This window comes from Varanus komodoensis, unplaced genomic scaffold, assembly GCF_004798865.1.
Source record: "Varanus komodoensis strain SLA01 unplaced genomic scaffold, ASM479886v1 scaffold100, whole genome shotgun sequence".
NCBI lineage: Eukaryota > Metazoa > Chordata > Lepidosauria > Squamata > Varanidae > Varanus > Varanus komodoensis.
Window position 1 is genome coordinate 1217132 of NW_025335270.1, and position 21628 is coordinate 1238759.

A 21628-nucleotide genomic window follows, 5' to 3' on the forward strand; every position below is an offset into this window, starting at 1 on the left:
GATCTGTAGAGGAAAAGAGAGTACTATATTTGTTTCACTTCATATTTTTCTGGGTTCATTTTTTCTTTTACTTATGAGTCTCAGAACAAATGACAGTGAACTAATGAGAGGCTCTCAAGGAAAACTTTAAATAACATTGTTATATTTTTCATAATCTTTAGAAAATTAAACATAATAATACATATCAAGTGGACAAAGCATAAATACATATTAATCCAATATATTGTCAATGTTTAAAATTCTTTGTAGTCTTATACATGGGATACCCCTTTCGAAGGACTATAGTAAGATATATTCATGAAGATATTCTACTGGAACAATGAAACTTCTGTCCCCATTTCCCTCTGTTCTATTAACACAGTTGTTCTGTCTTTCTTAGGTCCCTAGCTGACATTGATGGTAACGGACAGCTGAAAGCTGAGGAGTTCATATTAGCTATGCATTTAACTGATATGGCTAAAGCTGGGCAGCCCCTCCCACTAAGTCTGCCTCCTGAGTTGGTTCCACCTTCTTTGAGGTACATAACGATAGCAGGTTGTTAAAATTGTACCAGAAATGCTAAATGACTAGATGTTTTAAACATAAATCTGCCCTTTCTTCCCTCTAGAAGTGGAAGGTGTGGTGAAAATACTAATTGTGCTCTACCAACATACCAGATAAAGCAAGAAGAGGAACCCCCTCAAAAACTTCCAGGTAATAATGGGATTCTTTGCTTTTCTTGTTGCAGTGCAATGTTGCCTTTAAAATGTTATTTCATCTGTATATGCTTGACTTCAGTTTGGTTTAACATTTGAGCACATTATGACTGAATTATGGGGGCCAAGTTACGTTGCTTACAGCAGGCCTATCAAAAGGAGGAGGAGGATGCTGTGGCCATAAAAATGAATGCAGAATGCTTGAGCTTAAAGGAATAGGAAGCAGCAAAAGAGAGATTTAAAAATCCTACTACGAATGAAAGCTAAAAGAAAGGAATTAGAAAATGTGGAAATTGAAAAAATGCAAAGAAATGTGATATAGTTGAGGAGAGATTATTCTGAATGTAGTAATTAGAATTCAAGGTTGTTTGCCTATTCTGCACAACTAAAGAAACTAAAACTAAAGAAACTAAAACTAATCTTAAGAAGCTAAAACATTCATTTGGAATAGTTTGAGGCCAAAATGGTAAAAATGTAATTTAACAAGAGATAAATTGAGAATATTTTATAACTTTTTTTCAAAGTTATACATAGGTGGAGAATTATCATTACACAAAGTCAGATCATATACAGAGAAAATTGTTGGGGAGAAACTACAACAGATGGATATAGACATAATGGAACAAACAATTAAAGAAGAAATAGAGGAAAGTATTAATAAGTTGAAAATAGGAAAAATCTCCTGGGATTGTTGGATTAGAACCAGAATAATATAAAGGTTTTAAAAAGTTTTTGATACCAAAATTAAAAGTTTTGTTTAATAACATATTAGTAGGAGGAGATATGCCAGCATCTTGAAAATATTTTATAATAGAGCCATTTATCATTCTTTAATCTAGTTACATTTGAGGATAAGAGGAAAGCAAACTATGAAAGAGGCAACATGGAACTGGAGAAACGGCGTCAAGTGTTGCTGGAGCAGCAGCAAAGAGAAGCAGAACGTAAAGCACAGAAGGAAAGAGAAGAAAAAGAACGGTGGGAGAGGGAACAGCAGGAACGAGAACAGAAGAAGCAACTTGAACTGGAGAGGCACTTAGAAAAACAAAGAGAAATCGAACAACAAAGGGAGGAAGAAAAGAGAAAAGAAATAGAGAGGCGGGAGGTTGCTTTAAATGTTCCATTTATTAAATCTTTGGGAAATATGGGCTGTATCTAACATTGCCACTTCACTGGTTCTGTTGCACCCACAGGAATATTAGGAACTATACTTTTCTAAAGGACCCCTGTATACAAGTGGAAATGCTCATTTCTGGAAAGGCATAGGTCAGCAAAGTTCCCTTCTGACTTGTGCTGTTTCAGAAATTAGCATTTTCATTCATTCTCAAATATTCAGGAACTATTGGTGTAGTGGTACATCCCACTGGAGCACAGGTCAGTATTGCATACAGCCCTGTATTTTAAATTTGTCACTGTGGTAAAGTTATTTCCCTGAATGGGTGAGAACCAAAACATAAAGTAATTGATTGATCTAAGTAATGGGTTAACAGCTAAGAAGCTAGGATTTGTTTTATTCTTCTTTTGACTTTCATTTTATGAATTCTGGCAATTTACCCAAGAAACCAGTCAGTTTTAAAATATGGCATAGCATCCAAGTATACTAGCATTGATGTCCTTCATTATCCTAGTCATTCAGGGAAAAAATGCAAAATATAGGACTGGAAACCTGGTTTATTTCAAAATCCAAACCTCTGCCTGGGCAGCACACTGCCTTGCACTGTGCCTGCATTTTGGTTCTCAAGTGGCATGGCAAGAATATGCAGATATCCTGGAAAATAAAAATGTATGTACAGTAATTACAAGCAAGTGCAGCACACTTGTCTGATGCTGCTTGTGATTGCAATTTCCCATTTTAGCTGAGAGCAGTTTGCATTTCCGTTTGTAAAGAAAATGTGGAGAGGGGGAGTTCAGCTCACTACCAATGGACATTCTCTTGCTGAATGGACTCTTTCACGATGCCTTCAGGGTTATCTCCAGTTTTCAGAATACAGATTACAATTATATTAAAAGTTGAAAATGTTATCACTGTTAAACTAGAAATAGGTTCATCAAATCAGTATTCTAGTGGAAATGAAAACTAATGTGGCAGGAGTATGGCATGCAAACAGTTGTTAGTTAGTGCTACTACAGAGGGCATTTCATTGAGCTTTCAGATCAGACAGACCCACTTAAGTTGTAACAGTTCCCAGCAGGGGACTTCCTCTCACGCTGCTTCTGATGTCAAATAGCAACAGCTGCTCGTGGCTATCTGCAGCAGTGATGGCAGCAAAGTGGTAAGGGAATTAGGGAATCAGCCAGTCTTTGCCCTTCCCTGTCAATTTTTCACTGGAATGCATGACAAATCCAGTGAAAAATAGCACTGTCTGGAAAATTAAAAAACATTATGCTGAGCATAAATCAATACTTGCACATATCTTATGGTATTTTAATAGATATGTTCTGTTTATCTGCAGGCAGCAAAGCAAGAACTTGAGCGCCAACGACGTCTGGAATGGGAGAGGATTCGCCGTCAAGATCTTCTCAATCAACGTAGTAAAGAACAAGAAGAAATGGTCAAGCTGAGCTCTAAAAAGAAAAGCCTTAATCTCGAACTGGATGCATTGGTAAGTCTTATTACTAAAAGACATGTAGGACTACAAGTATGTATTGCATTTCCATGCAGTTGTTGTATATTCCTGTTTGTTAGAGCAGCTCTTCTTCATGGTCTTTGTGCAATCACACAAATGGGCTTTGTCATGCAGTGGAAGGCCTTGATCAGAGATAAGAACGTCCAAAGCTCAGCGGAACAACAGTGTGGGTGATATTCATCAGTATAACTTTATTTTCTCCAGGCTTTTAACCACAAGTATATCCTAGAAATTTTTGCAACATTTTGCAAAAAAGATTTTGCATTTTTTTTTTGCAAATGTTGCAAATGTCTTCCCTGCACAAATACAACTGCGATTGTGGCCTTCTTCCCACTCGGGGGGAGGCGGTGGGGAGATGGCCGCAATCTTGGTTGCCACCCAATGCAGAGCTTGCGACCCAAGTCAAAATTTTCATAGAATTTTTGTTCGTGACCCGATTTGGTTGTGAACCAAGGCATTCATGGGCTGAGGCACCACTGTATTTTATTAGAATTTGGACTGATTTCTGCAGCTTGGAATAGTTCTGATAGTTCTAAGCCTATTTTCTCCTGCTCAGATAGTCTGACTCCTTTATCTTCAACAGTCCTAATCTAGGTTTGAATTTTCCTTTGATTTCTTGGATGTTCTGGAAAAGGTCTCTTGTTTTCCATCTTTTATTGTTCTCTTCTATTTCTTTGTAATAGTTCTTCTTGTCTCTTTGTGATAGTCACTGAAAAGTTGCATTCCAGATTCTGTCACCTTTTCCTTTTGCTTCTTGAATGCCCTTAGCAATTCTCTCTCCTATGCAATATCAGCATTCAATGAATGAATGAAGCTCTCCTGCTGTGTGTTCAGTAGCAACCTTGGTCAATGGTTTCGGTGGACTACCCTCCTCCATTTTCTAAATTAGCAGAACAGGAGTTTGGAAAGAAGCATTGCTTACAGTTCTGTAACTTCCATGTATAGAAGACTTTTCAAAGCCTAGAGTGTCTGAAAAGTTTAAAGGACTTGCCTTTGCCACTTATTAAGTAGCTGAAGAATGATTTGAGTTTCAACATTTGTCGAGTTGTAACTATTTTCTGAAGAGAAGGAAGAGGGAGACTAGAAATCTACTTTTTATTTTTATTTTAATTAACACAAAATAATTTTGGCAACATTCCTGTTTTGCGGGGACTATTGTTGGCACATGTATGTTAGAGAAATGCTTTAAGTTGTTGCATTAGATGTTTGATGTCTCTTTTCTCTGCAGGATGGCAAACACCAGCAGATCTCTGGGAGATTGCAAGATGTTCGAAACCAAAAACAAAATAAAAAAACCGAGTTGGATCTTTTGGAAAAGAAATGTGATTTGGAAACTATTGAAATCAAGCAGCTAGAGCAACAGCTTCAAGTATGTGATCCCCCATTAAGCCTGGAATTGTTTCCTTGTTGATTCCAGAGAATAAAGGAAAAAATGGAGGGAATTTTCTCCTTTAAAAATTGAAATCACTTCTTTTTAGATTGGTTTCTACTAACTAAAGGCCAATTACTAATAGTATTGGTTTCCATGCAAATAGTCTCTCACATATAGCTGGAGTTCCCAAAGATGATGATGATGATGATGATGATTATTATTATTATTATTATAACATTTCTATGCCGCCCCTTGCCGAAACCTCGGGGCGGCTTACAACATGATAAAATACATTGAAATACAATAGTACATAATAAATTACCATTAAATATAACAATACAAAAAATACATTGATTTACAAATACAAAATTAAAATTATCAGTATAAAATAAAAATATAGGAGGAGAAAGAGAAGGAAGAAGAAGTTGCCCAGGCCAGATCATATGTTTTAACAATTGAAATGATGTTTAAATAAAAAGGTCTTTACCTGGCGCCGAAAAACCAGTAACGACGGTGCCAGGCGGACCTCTTTGGGGAGTGAATTCCATAGGTTGGGCGCCACCGCAGAGAAAGCCCTCCTCCGGGTACTTACTCTCCTAATTTCTTTCATGGAGGGTTCCTGGAGAAGGGACTCTCCCGCAGATCTCAAAGGGCGGTCGGGCATATACGGACGTAAGCGCTCGTTCAGGTAGCCAGGACCCAAGCCGTTTAGGGCTTTGTAGGTCATAATCAACACCTTGAATTGGGCCCGGGCTTCAATGGGAAGCCAGTGAAGCTGATGGAGGACTGGAGTCATGTGAGCATAACGCCCCGTCCCCGTCAGCAACCTGGCAGCTCTATTTTGCACCAATTGAAGTGTTCGGACTGTCTTCAGGGGAAGCCCCACATAAAGCGCGTTACAGAAGTCTAGGCGGGAAGTCACCAGCGCGTGTGTCACCGTCGCCAGGCAGTCGTATTCCAGGTAGGGGCGCAGCTGATTAATCAGCCGAAGCTGAAGGAAGGCGTTCCTTGCTACCGCTGTCACCTGAGCTTCCAAAGAAAGCTCCGGGTCGAGGAGTACTCCTAAGCTGCGGACCTTATCCCTAAGAGGGAGTGTTGCACCATTCAGGACCAGGTCAAATCCACCCTCTCCGAAACCCGATCCGCCAACCAACAGGACCTCCGTCTTGTCTGGGTTGAGTTTCAGTTTATTGGCCCTCATCCATTCCCTTACCTCGGCCAAGCACTGGTTCAGCACAGCCACTGCCTCACCTGGATTAGTGGAGAATGAGAGGTAAAGCTGGGTATCTAACATAGCCTTTCTTTTCAAAGGATTTATTAGGATAAAGAGCTTGATAGAAATGTTTTATATGTTTTAATGATTTCTCCTCATTGCTACTGGGAAAGAGCGGAGGGCTAGTATTAGTAGCGCCAGAAAGACTGGGTCAAAGCTGAAAGGACACTCAGTTGTGGATGTATCTGGCGGTGAAAGGAAAGTCCGATGCTGTAAAGAACAACACTGAATAGGAACTTAGAATGTAAGATCCATGAATCAAGGCAAACTGGACGTGGTCAAACATGAGATGACAAGACAGAACATCGACATCTGGGGAATCAGCGAACTAAAATGGACAGGAACGGGTGAATTTAATTCAGATGACCATCAGGTATACTACTGCGGGCAAGAATCCCTCAGAAGAAATGGAGTAGCCTTCATAGTCCGTAAAAGAGTAGGAAAAGCAGTACTGGGAACAATCTCCAAAATGACATGATGGGGTGGTTGCTGACCTCGAGCCAGACATTCTGAAATGTAAAATCAAAAGGGCCTTAGGAAGACTTAGCAATAACAAAGCTAGTGGAGGAGACAGTATTCCAGCTGAGCTATTCAAACTCCTAAAAGACAATGCAGTTAAAGTTCTACACTCAATATGCTAGCAAATTTGGAAAACACAACAGTGGCCACAGGATTGGAAAAGGTCAGTTTACATTCCCATCCCAAAGAAGGGCAATGCCAAAGAATGTTCAAACTACCGCACCATTGCACTCATCTCACATGCTAGCAAAGTTATGCTCAAAATCCTACAAGCTAGGCTCCAGCAGTATGTGGACTGAGAACTACCAGATGTACAGGCAGGATTTCGAAGAGGGAGAGGAACTAGAGATCAAATTGCCAACATACAGTATGCTGGGTCATGGAGAAAGCTAGGGAGTTCCAGAAAAACATCTGCTTCTGGTTCATTGATTATGCTAAAGCCTTTGATTGTGTGGATTACAACAAATTGTGGGAAGTTCTTAGAGAGATGAGAGTCCCAGACCATCTTATTTGTCTCTTGAGAAACCTATATGTGGGTCAAGAAGCAACAGTGAGAACTGGACACGGAACCACTGATTGGTTCAAAATTGGGAAAGGAGTTCAGCAAGGCTGTATACTGTCGCCTTGTCTATTTAACTTGTATGCAGAGCACATCATGCGAAAGGCAGGGCTAGATGAATCAGAAGTTGGAATTAAGATTGCTGGGAGAAATATCAACAACCTTAGATATGCAGATGATACCACTCTAATGGCAGAAAGTAAAGAGGAACTACGTAAAGAGCCTCTTGATGCAGGTGAAAGAGGAGAGCGCAAAAGTTGGCTTGAAACTCAACATTAAGAAAACTAAGATCATGGCATCTGGTCCTATCACTTCCTGGCAAACTGATGGGGAAGAAATGGAGGTAGTGACAGATTTTATTTTCCTGGGCTCCAAGATCACCGCAGATGGGGACTGTAGCCAAGAAAGTAAAAGACGCTCCTGGGGAGGAAACCTATGGCAAATCTAGACAACACACTAAAAAGCAGGGACATCACCCTACTGACAAAAGTTCATATAGTCAAGGCTATGGTTTTCCCAGTCACAATGTATGGCTGTGAAAGTTGGACCACAAGGAAAGCTGAGAGCCGAAGAATTCAAGCCTTTGAATTGTGCTGCTGGAGAAGACTCCTTCGAGTCCCTTGGACTGCAAGGTGATCAAACCAATCAGTCCTAGAGGAGATCAACCCTGAGTGCTCTTTAGAAGGCCAGATACTGATGATGAAACTCAAATATTTTGGCCACCTAATGAGAAGGAAGGACTCCCTGGAGAAGAGCCTAATGCTGGGAATGATTGATGGCAAATGGAGAAGGGTAGGGCAGAGGATGAGGTGACTAGATGGAGTCACTGAAGCAGTTGGTGTGAGCTTAGGTGCACTCTGGGGGACGGTGGAGGACAGGTGAGCCTGGAGGAATGTTGTTCATGGGGTCGCGATGGGTTGGACATGACTTCACAATTAACATAACAGAATGATTTCTCCATAAGCTTTGTAAGGAGAATAGGAATTGAAAGATAAAACAGAATATAGGCTTCTGTAATTTATACAAATTAAAGCTTATAGCTTATATTGCAAGTCATGACAAATGTTCAGGAAAATGGACAAATCACAAAACCTTCTTTGTTCTTTATGTTTTATTGTTATACTTTTTATTAAACTAACAAAAACAATACAATTAATATAATAACAAGAAACATAATTAAACATTACTAACATTCCTAATACAATTTGCTAGCACATTTGTTTTGATATTGTGGAATCTATACCTGCCTGTAGCATGCCTGCTTCTGCATTCACTGCAATGGGCCTTCTTCAGAGGGTATCTAGGTATTAGACTCCCAGGCATGCTGTGCGTTATCATGTTATATTTATTCCTATGTGGTTCCTGTTTTAATTCATTTAAGATAAAGTTTTTTCAATTCTCTGCACTGGTTCAACGCTTGCGTCCTGGGTTCACACATTCACATGGTTTCTATGTTTCTCCGTATCCCTCCAAATGGCAACAGATATCTCATCATCCCCCACAGCTAGAAATCAATCACAGGGCACACTGCTCCTGCCTGCCTCTCCCTCATTGGCCTATATGCTTTCCTGGGTATGGCTGCAGCTGGCTTCCTCTTTTTGATTTTTTTCAGCACTCAGCAAACCAACTGGCTACTCACTAGTGTAGCCCTGTTGCTCTAGAGTAGCACTATAGGAGTACTCCTTGCTGTTGCCCTGCTCTGTGCCAACAAGTACACCACATATACCTCTCCTTGCTCCCTCACTGCACATTCATCCACGCTGCATGGAACTCACACATGTTGCCAGGGAGAGCAGCCAGACACACAGAGGGCATCAGCATGTGCACACGCGGCGGGGACAGAGGGAATTCTTCCTGCCCGGCAGACTTCTCTGAGGACGCCTGTCTGGGCATCTGCAAGGAATGTGTTTGTCCTGCACTGTGGCAGTGGGTGGTAGAAGACAGTAGGGCTTGCTGAGAATCCTTTGGAACGTCAAGGACAAGAGTGGAGGTGGGGCAGGAGACAGAATGGGAGACATGGGCTTCTCAGGGCATCTCCCTGATGGCAACACCCACACACAGCCACACACAACCTCCTCGTGGGCAAGGTGGCCTTCCACTGGCTCCCTGAGTAGAACATGCAGCCATTTCCAGCAAAGTGCCGTGACGAGACTGGAGCACCAAGTGTGGCTGCCTCCACGGTTGCTGCTCTGCTGCTCGAGATGGCGTAGCAGGATGCCCCACTGTGACCGGTATTCCAGACCTTCACCTGGCATTGGGAAGGCAGTGCGCAGATAGAAGAGGAAGGGGGCATGAATCAGAGCAGGGCTGCAGCTGCCTCAGCAGAACAGGGCCGCAAAAAATGGAGGCTGGAGTATCTCCTGAAGGCACAGCCATTGTTGCCGCCAAGCTCATTGGTGAAAATGTGGAAGCCACACAGAAACATTGTAACGGGGGTCACACATAACAAGTCATGGTGAAACATGGAAACTTTAAAACAAAGCATTGTTTCTCTATGTGTTTTCATGGAAGCTGAGTTCACATGTAACAACAAACCATGCCTGCACATTTTCCAACAAGGGTTGTTGTTATGTGTGAATTTAGCCAGTGCTTAATATTGTGCTTTGTTTGTTCTGTTTGGCAGATATGAAACTCTGCAATTATTTGTACAGAATTTAGGAAACATGTTGAAACCATGATGAGGAAATGTTATAGAAAATAAGGTTCAGACATATTAGCCAACATGTTTCTATGTATGTCCAAGAGAATTACTTTCAAACAACAAATCATATGACTAACAAAGATTACCCCACATGCATTTTGCTGGTAGGAAGAGAGTTGCCATGCAAAATATATTAGCCTATCTACCTTGTAGATTTGTATTGTCAGATTGCCTTTGTGATATCCCAAAAGAAGTTGGTTGATGATATATTTCTGCAACTTGCCTGCAGGAATATAAGAATAAGCTGAACCTCCTTGTTCCTGAAAAAAAGCAGTTAAATGAGAAGATAAAAAATATGCACCAGGACAACTCCCTGAGTAAGTATATTATAAATGATTCATTTTTATCCATTCTCAATTTTCTTTTGCTTACTGGAATGAAGTAGAAGCAGTCATTAGAAGGCAGGATGGGAAAAAGAAGGGCTAAGGGTGGACCCTGCTAGGAGATGACAACAGATTTCAGAACAACCAAGTGGGTAATTGGCTGAGTGAACTATGAGGCACCAGGGTTTCACTGAAATAAAGAAAAGCCTGAGTTGCATAATGAACAACAAAAAGCATAGACAATGCTAACAGGGTATTAGTAGTTATTAAAGCATTCTTCATCTGTTGTATTTCATACAAATTTTAAGGACTGGTAAAATCCACTTTGCAACACTGACATACAGACAGACAGAGTAATTGTCTGTCATGTTACATGTTTTAGGAAAACTGAAACTGGTATATTTCAAAGTCTCAACTGGTATATTTCAATGTTGGGGATAAAAATGCAGTTAGGTGGGCATTATGGTGTCATTGAAACTGGTTTGGACAATACAGGCTGTGTGAACACAGCTTGAGTCACCCAGGATGGGCTGGTTCTTCCAACAAACCCATCCTAAGAACCCATGGTCTGTCTTAGGCCTGTTGCCTAAGAATGCAGCTCCTCTCAATAAGGAGAAGTGGATATCCTTTCAGTAAGGAGAAGTGGATATCTTTCCAGGCAGTTTAGGAAGTCTACTCTTAAATCATCATCAGGGTTGGCCAAGATCCATTCCTGGCAGCTTGAGAGTAGGCTCTTCCAGCTGCCCATGGGGATCTGCTCTGTGGTGTCCTGCAGTGCCACCAAGTGAATCAGGCACCCCTGCCTCCTTCCCCCTCCTGCCTGAGAGGAGAATTCTGTAGCAGGAGGTAGGAGATGGCGACCCTCTCAGCTATGCTGCCCTGTACTCAAGGCAGCATGGCCAGGCAGGTGGGGTACCTCTACCTCCTGCACTCTCTGGAGAAGGAGTGTCCATTCAGCATTCCCTTCCTCTTGTGTCCTCCCCCTTGTGCTTCTGCAAAAGCTCTGTATGTGCTGTGGGACAAATAAGATGACAGGGATGAAGAACTCTGCACAAGCAGAGTTCATACTCTGAACTTCCATTTGGTCAGCATTCAGCAGGCAGTCCTCTCCACATTGTTCAAAGCAACTGAGCATGGAAGTTTGTTTATCCATCATTATTAGACTTATATGCCACTATATTCGCGCAGAGGCCCTCAAGTTGAGCCCTGTTTGTGTAACAAGGACTCTGGCAACCAGAGTGAGCAGAAATCGGTTCACAATTGTGGCTGTCAGAGGGGGAACTTAGGATACTGCCTGGGGGAAGGAGCGGGGGAGAGAGAGAGGGGACAATGCGCTCATGCTGAGCTTAGTTCTCTTCAGGCTTATCATAAATAGCTTCCTTATTGCCAGAGTAGTTTGTTGTGCCATGCAAACTCAGTATCCATAGAATGAAGAAGAAAAGATTGAAGTGAGACATGAGAGTACCCTTCAGTTACCTGAAGGGGTGTCACATAGAAGAGCGCAAAGATGTGGGGTGCTTCCAGACAGAGGTCCCCTGCCACTACTAATCAAGAGGTATTGTGCAACTGTTCTGATTCTTCCTCAACATCTTTTTTCTGGTAAGAGAAAAATGGAAGTAGGATGGGAGGACTACAAACAAAAAATGGCATCCTCTGGACATTGTAAAATTCTCTGAATGAAACAGGATGATTGCATGATAAAAAAAAAATAGCATTACACCAGAGAGCAAGACTAGATATAATGAGTGTAAGTTTTAGGAGGGTAGGTTTTGGTTGAATAAAAGGAGCAATGTTGTAATGGTAACAGCAGTTCAATGAGAGAACTGAACACTTAGGGGGAGATGGGTTGCCCCTGACAGGAGCTCTTGAAACAGCAGTCAGACAGCCATCAATGTAGAGATGCTCTGGCTCTGGATTTCCTCCAGTAAATGGGGACAGAGTGGACTTGATGGCTTCAGCTCTGTGATTCAGGGTACTGGACCAAGCCCCTGGCAGAAATTCATGTTCCACTTTGGATTCTGTGACCTGCTTGGTGCAACACAGTGTGTCACAGGCGCACTTGTCCACATGGGCCGTTGTGTTGTGTGATCCAGCCCACTGAGTGTCTTTGAGTAAGTCAGTCTTATTGAGCTTTTCATCCTAACCCTTTGTTTTTAAAATGTAGGTAATAGTGAGCCATTGATATAATCATTGCAGGAAAATGTAAATTGGAATAAAAATGTATGTGTTAACAAGAAAAAAAAACAAATTAAAAGTTTGTAAGTTAAACATTGAATTAGTTGGTCTTTTATCTGCAGATACAGACCTTAATTCACTATATAAAAAGTCCTCAGAGAAGGAAGAATTATGCCAAAGACTTAGAGAACAGCTTGATGCACTAGAAAAAGAAACATCTTCCAAACTCTCTGAAATGGATGCTTTTAACCATCAGCTTAAGGTAAAATATTTCAGTAGTTTTTTTAAGTGTGAATGCAAGTAGTTATTTACTGCCGGTCACTGCTGTAAAGGGCAACAAAACTGCTACATTGCATATATCACTTCTTAAAGGATTGCTCACTTCTAACTGTTTACTTCAACTCATCACATTTAGTTCACAATGTTCAGTTGATGAAGCTGTATGAAAATTACTTTTGCACACCACTCCTTGTTCTGTTCGTGGCTTTCATGTGCTCTCTCACTGATACGTGATTTGATGTTAAATAGTACTGTGAATGGTTTTGCTGACCAGTTTGAAGTTTCTTGGTACTAAGATTTCAAGGATACCATTTACATACTTTGCATAATTTAAACTGGATTAATACTGCTGAGTATTGTATTGAGCAAAATCTGCCAAGAATATGCAGAATTACCATGTTTTAAGATCTTTTTTGTAAGCTGCCTTGGAATATAAAAAGCAGTGTAATAGTAACATAATTAAGAAAAGCTAACCACATAACACAATAACCAGGAAGGAAGGCCTTCTATTTCTCTGAATATCTTCACCTTTTAGCACAGGGGACATTGTACAGAGTGCATGTGGCCCACAAGTATCCAAGCTACTCCAAATTCCCCTAAGTTTATTTTGTACCATTTTTCCCCCTTTGGAGCACACAACACATATTTTTTCCATTTTAGCCCACTGAACTCTTTGGTTCTTCTTTATGGTCTCTATGTGTCACACATACAGTATGTTTACTGTGTCTGTGCAGTGCCGAAGTTCAAGACAATTTTCTTAGCTAGCCCTAGAAATTTTGGTGGGAGTCCCGCCCCCTCCTAGTATAAAGAGGGCAGTCTCCCACCATTTCTCTCACTTCACATGGAGACCAAAGTTTGTAGTGCCTTGGGAGTCTTAGTTTCACTCTATTATTCTATTTACCTCAGCTGTTTCTTAGACTTTTTCTCAACTTATGCTTTCCCTCAAAACCTTCATATTCCCCCCTCCCTTTTTAAACCCACCTCACCATTTCCCTCTAAAAAATTTGTAAATTTTTAAAAAGAACCAATTGTCTCCCTTTGCCTCGGAAAGTCTCTCCCCTTTCCCTCTCCCTCTCACTCTTGATGGCATTCAAATTGGCTTTTATAATGTGTCTGGTGTGGCATGAAAATACCATCCATGAAATGGACACTTATTCTGTTCATTTTGCCTCGGGGAGGAACTCCAAGCCAACTCAGGCCCACATTGCCAGGCATTTACAAAGCAAGTAAAAAAAAAAAAAAGATCTGGCCACAGGAGAACAGATGTGGGCGAGGGCTCTCATCACTATGTGGGCCATCACAGTTGAATCCAAAGATTGTCTGTCCACCTCCTGGGAGCTACAGAAACTTGCACCCCATCTGCAGCCGCACGCTCACCGAAAGCCACTCCTGCAGCAACAGAAAAGTCAACAAACATTGGCAGCATGAAGAAGCATAAAGATAAAAAGAGGCACCATAAGAGGCACCACAAGATGGCAGGAGAACCCAGAGTGGCTATCAATCAAGCAAGGAAAAGCTGGAGAAAAAACTGAGGAACTGCTTCTCAACCTCTACAAAGCGTGCTTGTTCGCCTCTCCCACCAACAACCCTGCCTACCACTACACTGCTGGCCCTGCAGTTAACTCATGCCTCTCTGGGATTTGTAAAAACCTCTTCCATCAAAGTTTATCTCTCTGTCATTTCAGAGAGGGGTCCAATTGATGTATTGTCTGTAATCTCTCCTCTCCTCTCACAGAGATTCATGAAAGGTCTATACAATTTAAATCCCCCCATCCAGACTGTAGTATCAAGTTGGAGTCTATTAGTTCTATGGCAAGCCTTGACAAGACCCCCTTTTGAACCACTTGCTACTTTAGACCTGAGGCTGCTCTCTTGGAAAGTCTCATTCCTTGTGGCTGTCACATCAGCCTGCAGGGCAGGTGAGTTGTGCACTCTATGAGCAAACCCTTCATACCTGACTTTCCACAAGAAAAAAGTAATCCTTTGACTAGATCCCACCTTTCTTCCTAAAGTTGCTTCATGTTTCCACCTAAATCAGGATGTAATGCTTCCAGCCTTCTTCCTGGCAGCATCCACACCAACTGAATCAATGTTGCATACACTTGACGTATGGAGGGCATTGGCCTTCTACAGATCCTGTACTGAATTGATGCAACAGACTAAAAGACTATTTGTAACGTATCCCAGCCGTTCCAAAGGTGATCCATTCGGTTCACAGTGTCTGGCCAAGTGGATCATGGAACCAATTAAGCTAGCTTACCACTTGGCACAACCAGAGCTCCCGCACCAATTCAAAGCCCACTCAACCTGCAGCTCTCCATGTGGGTATTCCCTTACAAGACCTCTGTAAACTGGCTACCTGCTCAGCACCATCAACATTCATGAAACGTTACCAACTTGATCTTAAGGTGAGGCAAGACGGCTCCTTCGGCCATGCAGTGCTGTTCTCCATTCTTCAGTGACAGAACAACCCACCTCCAAATCCAGTAAGCTTGCTAGTCATCCATATGTGTGATGCACAGACACCACAAAGAAGAAAGCAAGGTTGTTTACCTGTAACTGTCTTTCTTCAAGTGGTCATCTGTGCATTCACACAACCAACCTGTTGGCCCCACATACGTGTCGGTAGTTACTTAGGAATTTCCTTCTAAACTATACAGCAGCTAGGTTCCAAGGCCAACATCAGTCTCCATGTGAACTGAGGGAAATGACAGGAGCCCACCCCTTTTATATTAGAAAGGGGCAGGGCTCCTGCAGAAATTTCTAGGCTTAGCTGGGAGAATCTTCCTAGACATAGGCACTGCACAGGCGCAACACCCATATGTGTGAATGTGTAGATGACCACTCGAAGAATGACAGTTAATCTACCTTTTCCTCTGCAAAATACCATTCTTGAGAGGGAAATGATAGAGTATGGAAGGATGGAGCGTGTTTTGCTATTTCAGCTATCTGTACTCTGTAGTTTCTGAAGAAGAGGAGAGATGACTCCTTTGGAATGCCAGGCTGTGTGGTTTCCTTCGCAGTAACTGTATTCATTAGAGAGAAGCTGTATACTTTGGTGGGGCAGAGCAGCCATCTCTTCCTAGCAGGACAGGGAGGCCTAAGACCCCGACCAAAATGCAAAAGATGCAGTGGCTGCTTCTTAGAGGAGCAACCACTACCTCTTGTCAGTGCATTTGCTGTCTTTAACTAGGTAGTGTAGTGGGGAGGATTGGGCTACTGTGCCACATAAAGAGCGCCACTGCCTCTGGATGGCTACACTACCCCCAGTCTGACCCTGCAAAGAGCAGTCATGTTTCCTCTCTGATTTACCCGCTGTTTGGATGGCACAACAGGAAAGAGATGAATTGATGGCCTGAATCCCCATCACTGGAGAACGCAGATGAGTGAAAGGTGGCTCCCCCTTCCATGATTATGTTTCTGTTCCACTGTAGTGAGGCACGCAAAGAGGAGTTAGTAGAGGTGGCAGCTCATAGTTTCTGGCACGGCAGACCTAAACCCGCCACTGTGAGTGTTGGAAGTTGGGTGAGAGGAGGTCAGAAGAGCCGTCTCTTGTTTGCTATGTCTCCTGCCTTTCAGAAGCAGCAGAATTTGGAGGAGGGATTGGTGGGAGTGGTGGGGGGTTCTGATGATGGTGCCCAGTCTGCTCTACGTGCTCTTTTTTAGTCTCAGGGCAAAGGATGAGAGGATGATATTTACTATTTACTGTTGGTTTGCTTCCCCTCACCAGTAGCATCTGTTAATCTCTGCTTTTCCTTTGAAGTCCAAGTGGCCGTATCAAACAATTGTTTTAACATAATGTAGAAAATGGAATGGAAAATGAGGTGGGAGGGGGAAATGGAATTCATGGACAGGGGTGTGTCTTGAGCTATCTTCTGATATGGTAAGTATCAGATACATGGAGTAAATACATGTGTGAATATGGTTGAACTGATAGGAGAAATAAACTAGCTGAGCAGGGGCACTTCACAATGCAGCCTTCTCATGCAGGTCCCACTTGTGACCAGATCTGGCTAGAGAAGATGTACTTTTTAGAGGATGTCTCTGATGAGAGCACAGTGGAAATTTGGTGTACCATTTCAGAAAGTAATACGAATAGCATGATTAATACCTGCCATGCTAGAAAAGTGATTCATGTTGATCCAACACCCTAAGTTCCCAACTACAGAATAAATATAACTGCTTTTTATCTGCCTTGCCTTACAGTGTGACTCTCTGGATGCTTCTGTTCTTCAGTGCCTTTTGTGTCTGCTCAGCTGTCTCAACAACCTCTTCCTCTTACTTAAGGTTATTTTCTAATCTTCAGCCTTTTTTGCCTCTAGTAATTTCATTGTTTTCTGGGTACTTCTTCATATGTTGCATGCTTTTAGCATTTAATGCAACATCTTGCATATACAAGTAACTAGTGCTATGCAACTTGAATAGATTTTTCTTTGCTTTTCTGTTTGCTTTTTAACCCTGTCTGCTTGCCAATTACATGCAATTAAGTAAAAGGGTGAGGATCAAAGTTTTAATATAAAGATTGCTACCCAACTACTATCAACTATTTAATTTACATGAAAGGGAGACAGGTGCACAGATTTCCTCTAATCCTTGTTTCTTAATTGAAATTTGGTAAAATCTTGCTGTCAAGGTCGACTTCTAAAACACCTGAAGTGAAATGTGATCACTTTTGATCCCTGAGGAAAAGCTGTCCTGTGTATGTACCAAAAAGGGCTTTCACAAAAGGGCTTTGACATGGACGTCTGAATAACAAGAAGGCTTTGCAAGTGTATAGAAAAAACATCATTTTATGAAAAATACCCTTGCATCCTACACCAGACCCTAAAAACAAAGGAACAAAAACTGTATATAGTGCCTTGGTGCTGACTTTGGAACATTGACAGCAGAAAGCAGCACACCAGCCAGGGCTGGATGTTATACTCAAGAGAAAGAAGGTACTTGCCCTGACCCATCCCATCCCATCACATTCCATCCCATCAACTAGGAGGACTTCAGACTCAGATCATAATATCCTTCAAAACGTGCCTGTATGGAAAATTAAAGGAAAAGCAAATTAGGAAGAATACAAATGAGCAGCCAAAGGTTGTAGGGATAGTGTCAGAATGGTCCCCCCCCCCGCTCTAATTAGAACAAGAAAGTGATAGGCCCACTGCAAAAAGATGGAAAAATATGAGTTGGTAATAGGAAGGAGGTGTAAGTGATTAATATCTACTTTTTCTTATTCTTCTCCCACAAGGAAAATTTTACTTGACCTGGTAAAAATAGATCAGATGATACAGGGAAGGAGATGTTGCTCAAGACAGATAAGGAGGTGGTATGCAAGCAACAAGCACCCTAAATACATTCAAGCCTTTAGGGTCAGTCACATTTTATCCAAGGTCACTAAAGGAACTTGCAGGTATAATTGCAGAGCCCTTTTCTATCTTTTTGAAAACTGTTGGTGATTACTGTTACATTGGAGGTTGGCAAATGTGCCCTTCTTCAAAAAGGGGCAGAGGAAGAGATCACACCTTTTTGAAAATCAGCCAGCTTGACAGTAGTATCTGGAAAGGTTCTAGAACACGTTAAGCAATTAGTGTGTGAACATTTGGGTGGGGGCATTTGATCACAAAGAGTCAGCATGGTTTTCTCATGAACAAATCGTACCAGAGTAACCTTATCTTCTTTCTTGATAGGTTTGCAAGCCGAATAAGAGGAATGCTGTGGACATAATATGTCTTGGTTTTATAATGGCATTCAAAAAGGTCTCCAATTATATTCTTGTTGACAAGCTGATAAATTGCTGCCTAGGCAAAGCTAAGGTGGATTTATAGATGGTGGTGGTCAAAAGCCATCAGTGGCTCCTTGTCAAGTTGGAGGGAACTAACAGGAGGGGTGCTATAGTGTTCTCTCCTGGTCCCAATATTGTTCACTAAAGGACTTGGATAGAGATGTTGTTGTAGATCACTAGATGAACATGAGCCAACAATGAGGTGTGACTGCAAAAAATGCAAGTACTATACTGGGCTGCGTTAATAGAAATATAACTTCTAAGTCACATGATATACTAATTCAGCACTAATTAGGCTGCATCTTGAGTACTCTGGGCACCACACTTGAAGAAAGATGCAGACAAACTCGAAAAAGTTCAGAGAGGGGCACTGAAGATGATCCAGGGACTGGAAGCAAAGTCCTGTGAGGCGAGATTGAAAGAATTGGGCATGTTTAGCCTTGAGAAGAGAAGACTGAAGGGAGACATGATAACACTTTACTAATACTTGAAATAGAGAAGATGCCAGGATCTCTTCTCAGTCAACCAAGAGTGCAGGACACAGAATAACTAGCTCAAGTTACAGGAAGCCAGGTTCTGGCTGGATATCAGGAGAAATTTCCTGACTGTTAATGCCGTGTGGCAAAGGAACAAATTGCCCCAGGAGGCTGTGGGCTCTCCCACATCGAAGGCATTCAAGATGCAGCTGGACAGCTATCTGTCAAGGATGTTTTAACTTGGAGTCCAGCTTTGAGCAAGGGGGTTGGACTCCATGGCCCCTTACAGACTTACAGGCCCCTTCCAACTCTACTATTCTATGATTCTGTTTCCTAGTTTGGACATGTATATCTTGTTTTTCTTTCATTGTGGAATTCATAGGGTTCCCAACTGAGCACAGACTAGATCTGCTTAACTTAAACAAGTTGGCTGCTTCATGTGACCTCAGACCATACTCTGGAACCAGAGTAGAGTGGATGCTGATCAGACTTGCAAATAACACATAATTAGATGGGTTGTTAATACTTTAGAAGGCAAAAACTGGATTATTCAATTATTCAAGACTTGACAGAGAACTGAGCCAGAACTAAGTGAGATAATGTAATGTTCTCCATTTAGTTAGAAATATTGATTGTACAAATTCATTTGTCATACTGTCCTAACAGTGAGGAATTATTTCTTGATATCTAGCCAGAATCTGGCTTTCTTTAACTTGAGCCTATTATTCCATGTCCTGTACTGCAGGATGATTGCGAAGAGATCCTGACCTTCCCCTTTGTGACAGTCTTTCCAGTACTTGTAGAGTACTATCATATCTCCCATCAATCTTATCTTTTTAGCTAAACATGCCCAGTTCTTTCAATCATTCCTCACAGGGCTTTGTTGCCAGTCCGTGGATCATCCATGTTGCCCTCCTCTGAAAGCATTTCAAGTTGTATGCAACTTTCTTAAACTGTGGTGCCCAGAACTGGACATATGAAGTCTGCTGCTACTAAGTATAGAGGAACTAGTACTTCAAGTAATTTGGAAGTGATCCTTCTATTAATGCAGTCTAAAATAGCATTTGGCCTTTTTGCAGCCACATCACATTGTTGACACACATTCAGCTTGTGATCTACAACAGTTCCAATATTCTTTTCACTTGTATTGTAGAGCCAAGTATTCCCCATTTTGTAGCAATGCATTTGGTTTCATTTTCCTAGGTGCAGAACTTGGCATTTGTCCTAATGGAATTTCATTCTGTTGCTTTCAGCCCAGCACTCCAGCCTATCATGATCACTTTGAATCATGTTTCTTACTTCCAGGGTATTAGCTAACCCACACAGTTGTGAGTTATTTGAACATTTGATCACTATCCCCTGCACTTCTGTATCCAAATCATTCACAAAATGTTGAAGAGCACTGGGCCCAGGACTGAACTCTGTGGTACCTCACCCATTACCTCTTTCCAGTTTGAGAAGATGCCATTGATAAGCACTCTGAGTTTGTAGCCAACTATGGATCCACCTTATAGTTGTTCCATCTAGCTCACCTTTTGTTAGTTTGCTAATCGAGATCATGGGGCATTTTGTCAAATGCTTTGTTAAAATCAAGTTAGATTATGTCCACAGCATTCCCACAGTCCATCAGGGAGGTTACCCAATCAAGCAATTAGCTTTGTCTGGCAGGATTTGTTCTTGAGAAATCCAGGTTGGCTTGTAGTAACCACAGTATTGTTTCCAAGGTTTTTGCAGACTGACTACTTGATAATCTGCTCCAGAATTTTCCCAGAAAATGATGTTAGACTGACTGGTCTGTAGTTCCCAGGTTCTTTTTTCATTTTCTTGAAGACAGGGCAACATTAGCCATTCCTTCACTTCCTTTCTGTTGTCATCAGGCAAAGGCTACTATATTCAAGCAAAGTAAGCAAGTCTGTTAGGTAGGATGCTGTTTTTGCTCTGTAATTGTGTATTTTAAATAGTTTTACATTTTGCTTAATGCACTGTATTGTTATTGCTTTAAACAAGTTTTATTAGTGACTGTAGGCTATCTTGATTATCACTTTTGTAGAAAAGTAGGGTGCTAGTCAAGTAAATAAAGCTGTAGCCTAGGGAAAATATGACTTTTAGCTATATTCAAAGCTGAAGCAGCAAGTGGGCAGAAGTTAATACATTCACACAAAGCCCCGACAGTGGGATGTGGTTATATGTGAACTGAATCATTAAGAGAACATTTCTGATGGTGTGAGTTGTTCAGTAGTGGAACAGACAGCATTGGAAGAGGGTAGTTTCCTTTGTTAGAAGTGTCGTCAAGCAAAGTTTGGATACCACCTACCAAAAATGCTGTAGAAATATATTTCTTTGATTGGCAGTAATTTAGCTAGCTGACATTTCGAAGTCCCTTCAAAGTCTGTCAGGCTCACTCTGACCTCCTTTTTGTAGATGCAGGAGATGTCACAAATGATAATTATGCAGCCCTTTCTTGGCTCCATGTGAGAGCAGTCCACTCCATCAGAATGTAACAGCCAACTCCATAATGGTCTGCACTTATGTTTTGGGCATGTACCCTCCTAGTGGAAGACCATTCAGGATCTAAGCCTTTAACAAAAGGGCCCAGTAAACTGGCAGAGTCACTAAAGTGCTTGGTTTCATAAAACATTCTTCAATAATTTTTAGTTATACAACCAACTGAAACAATTTATAATTTAGAAAGCATCAGTAAAAATACAAACAAACAGAAGATACCACAAAAGAACTTCTTAAAGGGATTTAAAAGCCTGAAAGCAAATAAGTAATTAGTTGCAATTCTCCAACCACATGTTGATCTTATTGAACCTCAGCAAGAAGAACCAAAAATCATGCTGTGGTGCATGACTAGAT

The 21628-nt window shown here is 41.5% G+C and overlaps 1 protein-coding gene across 6 annotated transcripts in view; it reads left to right on the top strand.

Annotated features, from left to right (window-relative positions):
• The window catches only part of ITSN2 (intersectin 2), a 122726-nt gene that overhangs the window by 28244 nt on the left and 72854 nt on the right, over positions 1-21628 (top strand). For 5 of the 6 annotated variants that reach the window (XM_044419237.1, XM_044419242.1, XM_044419238.1 and 2 more), the window contains exons 10-17: positions 380-517; positions 608-693; positions 1535-1797; positions 3146-3295; positions 4548-4688; positions 9973-10060; positions 12364-12503; positions 16727-16807. In XM_044419237.1, the coding sequence (XP_044275172.1) occupies positions 380-517; positions 608-693; positions 1535-1797; positions 3146-3295; positions 4548-4688; positions 9973-10060; positions 12364-12503; positions 16727-16807 (1087 nt within the window). The remainder of the gene's footprint in view (positions 1-379; positions 518-607; positions 694-1534; positions 1798-3145; positions 3296-4547; positions 4689-9972; positions 10061-12363; positions 12504-16726; positions 16808-21628) is intronic. The other variant, XM_044419241.1, reaches the window with a different exon arrangement.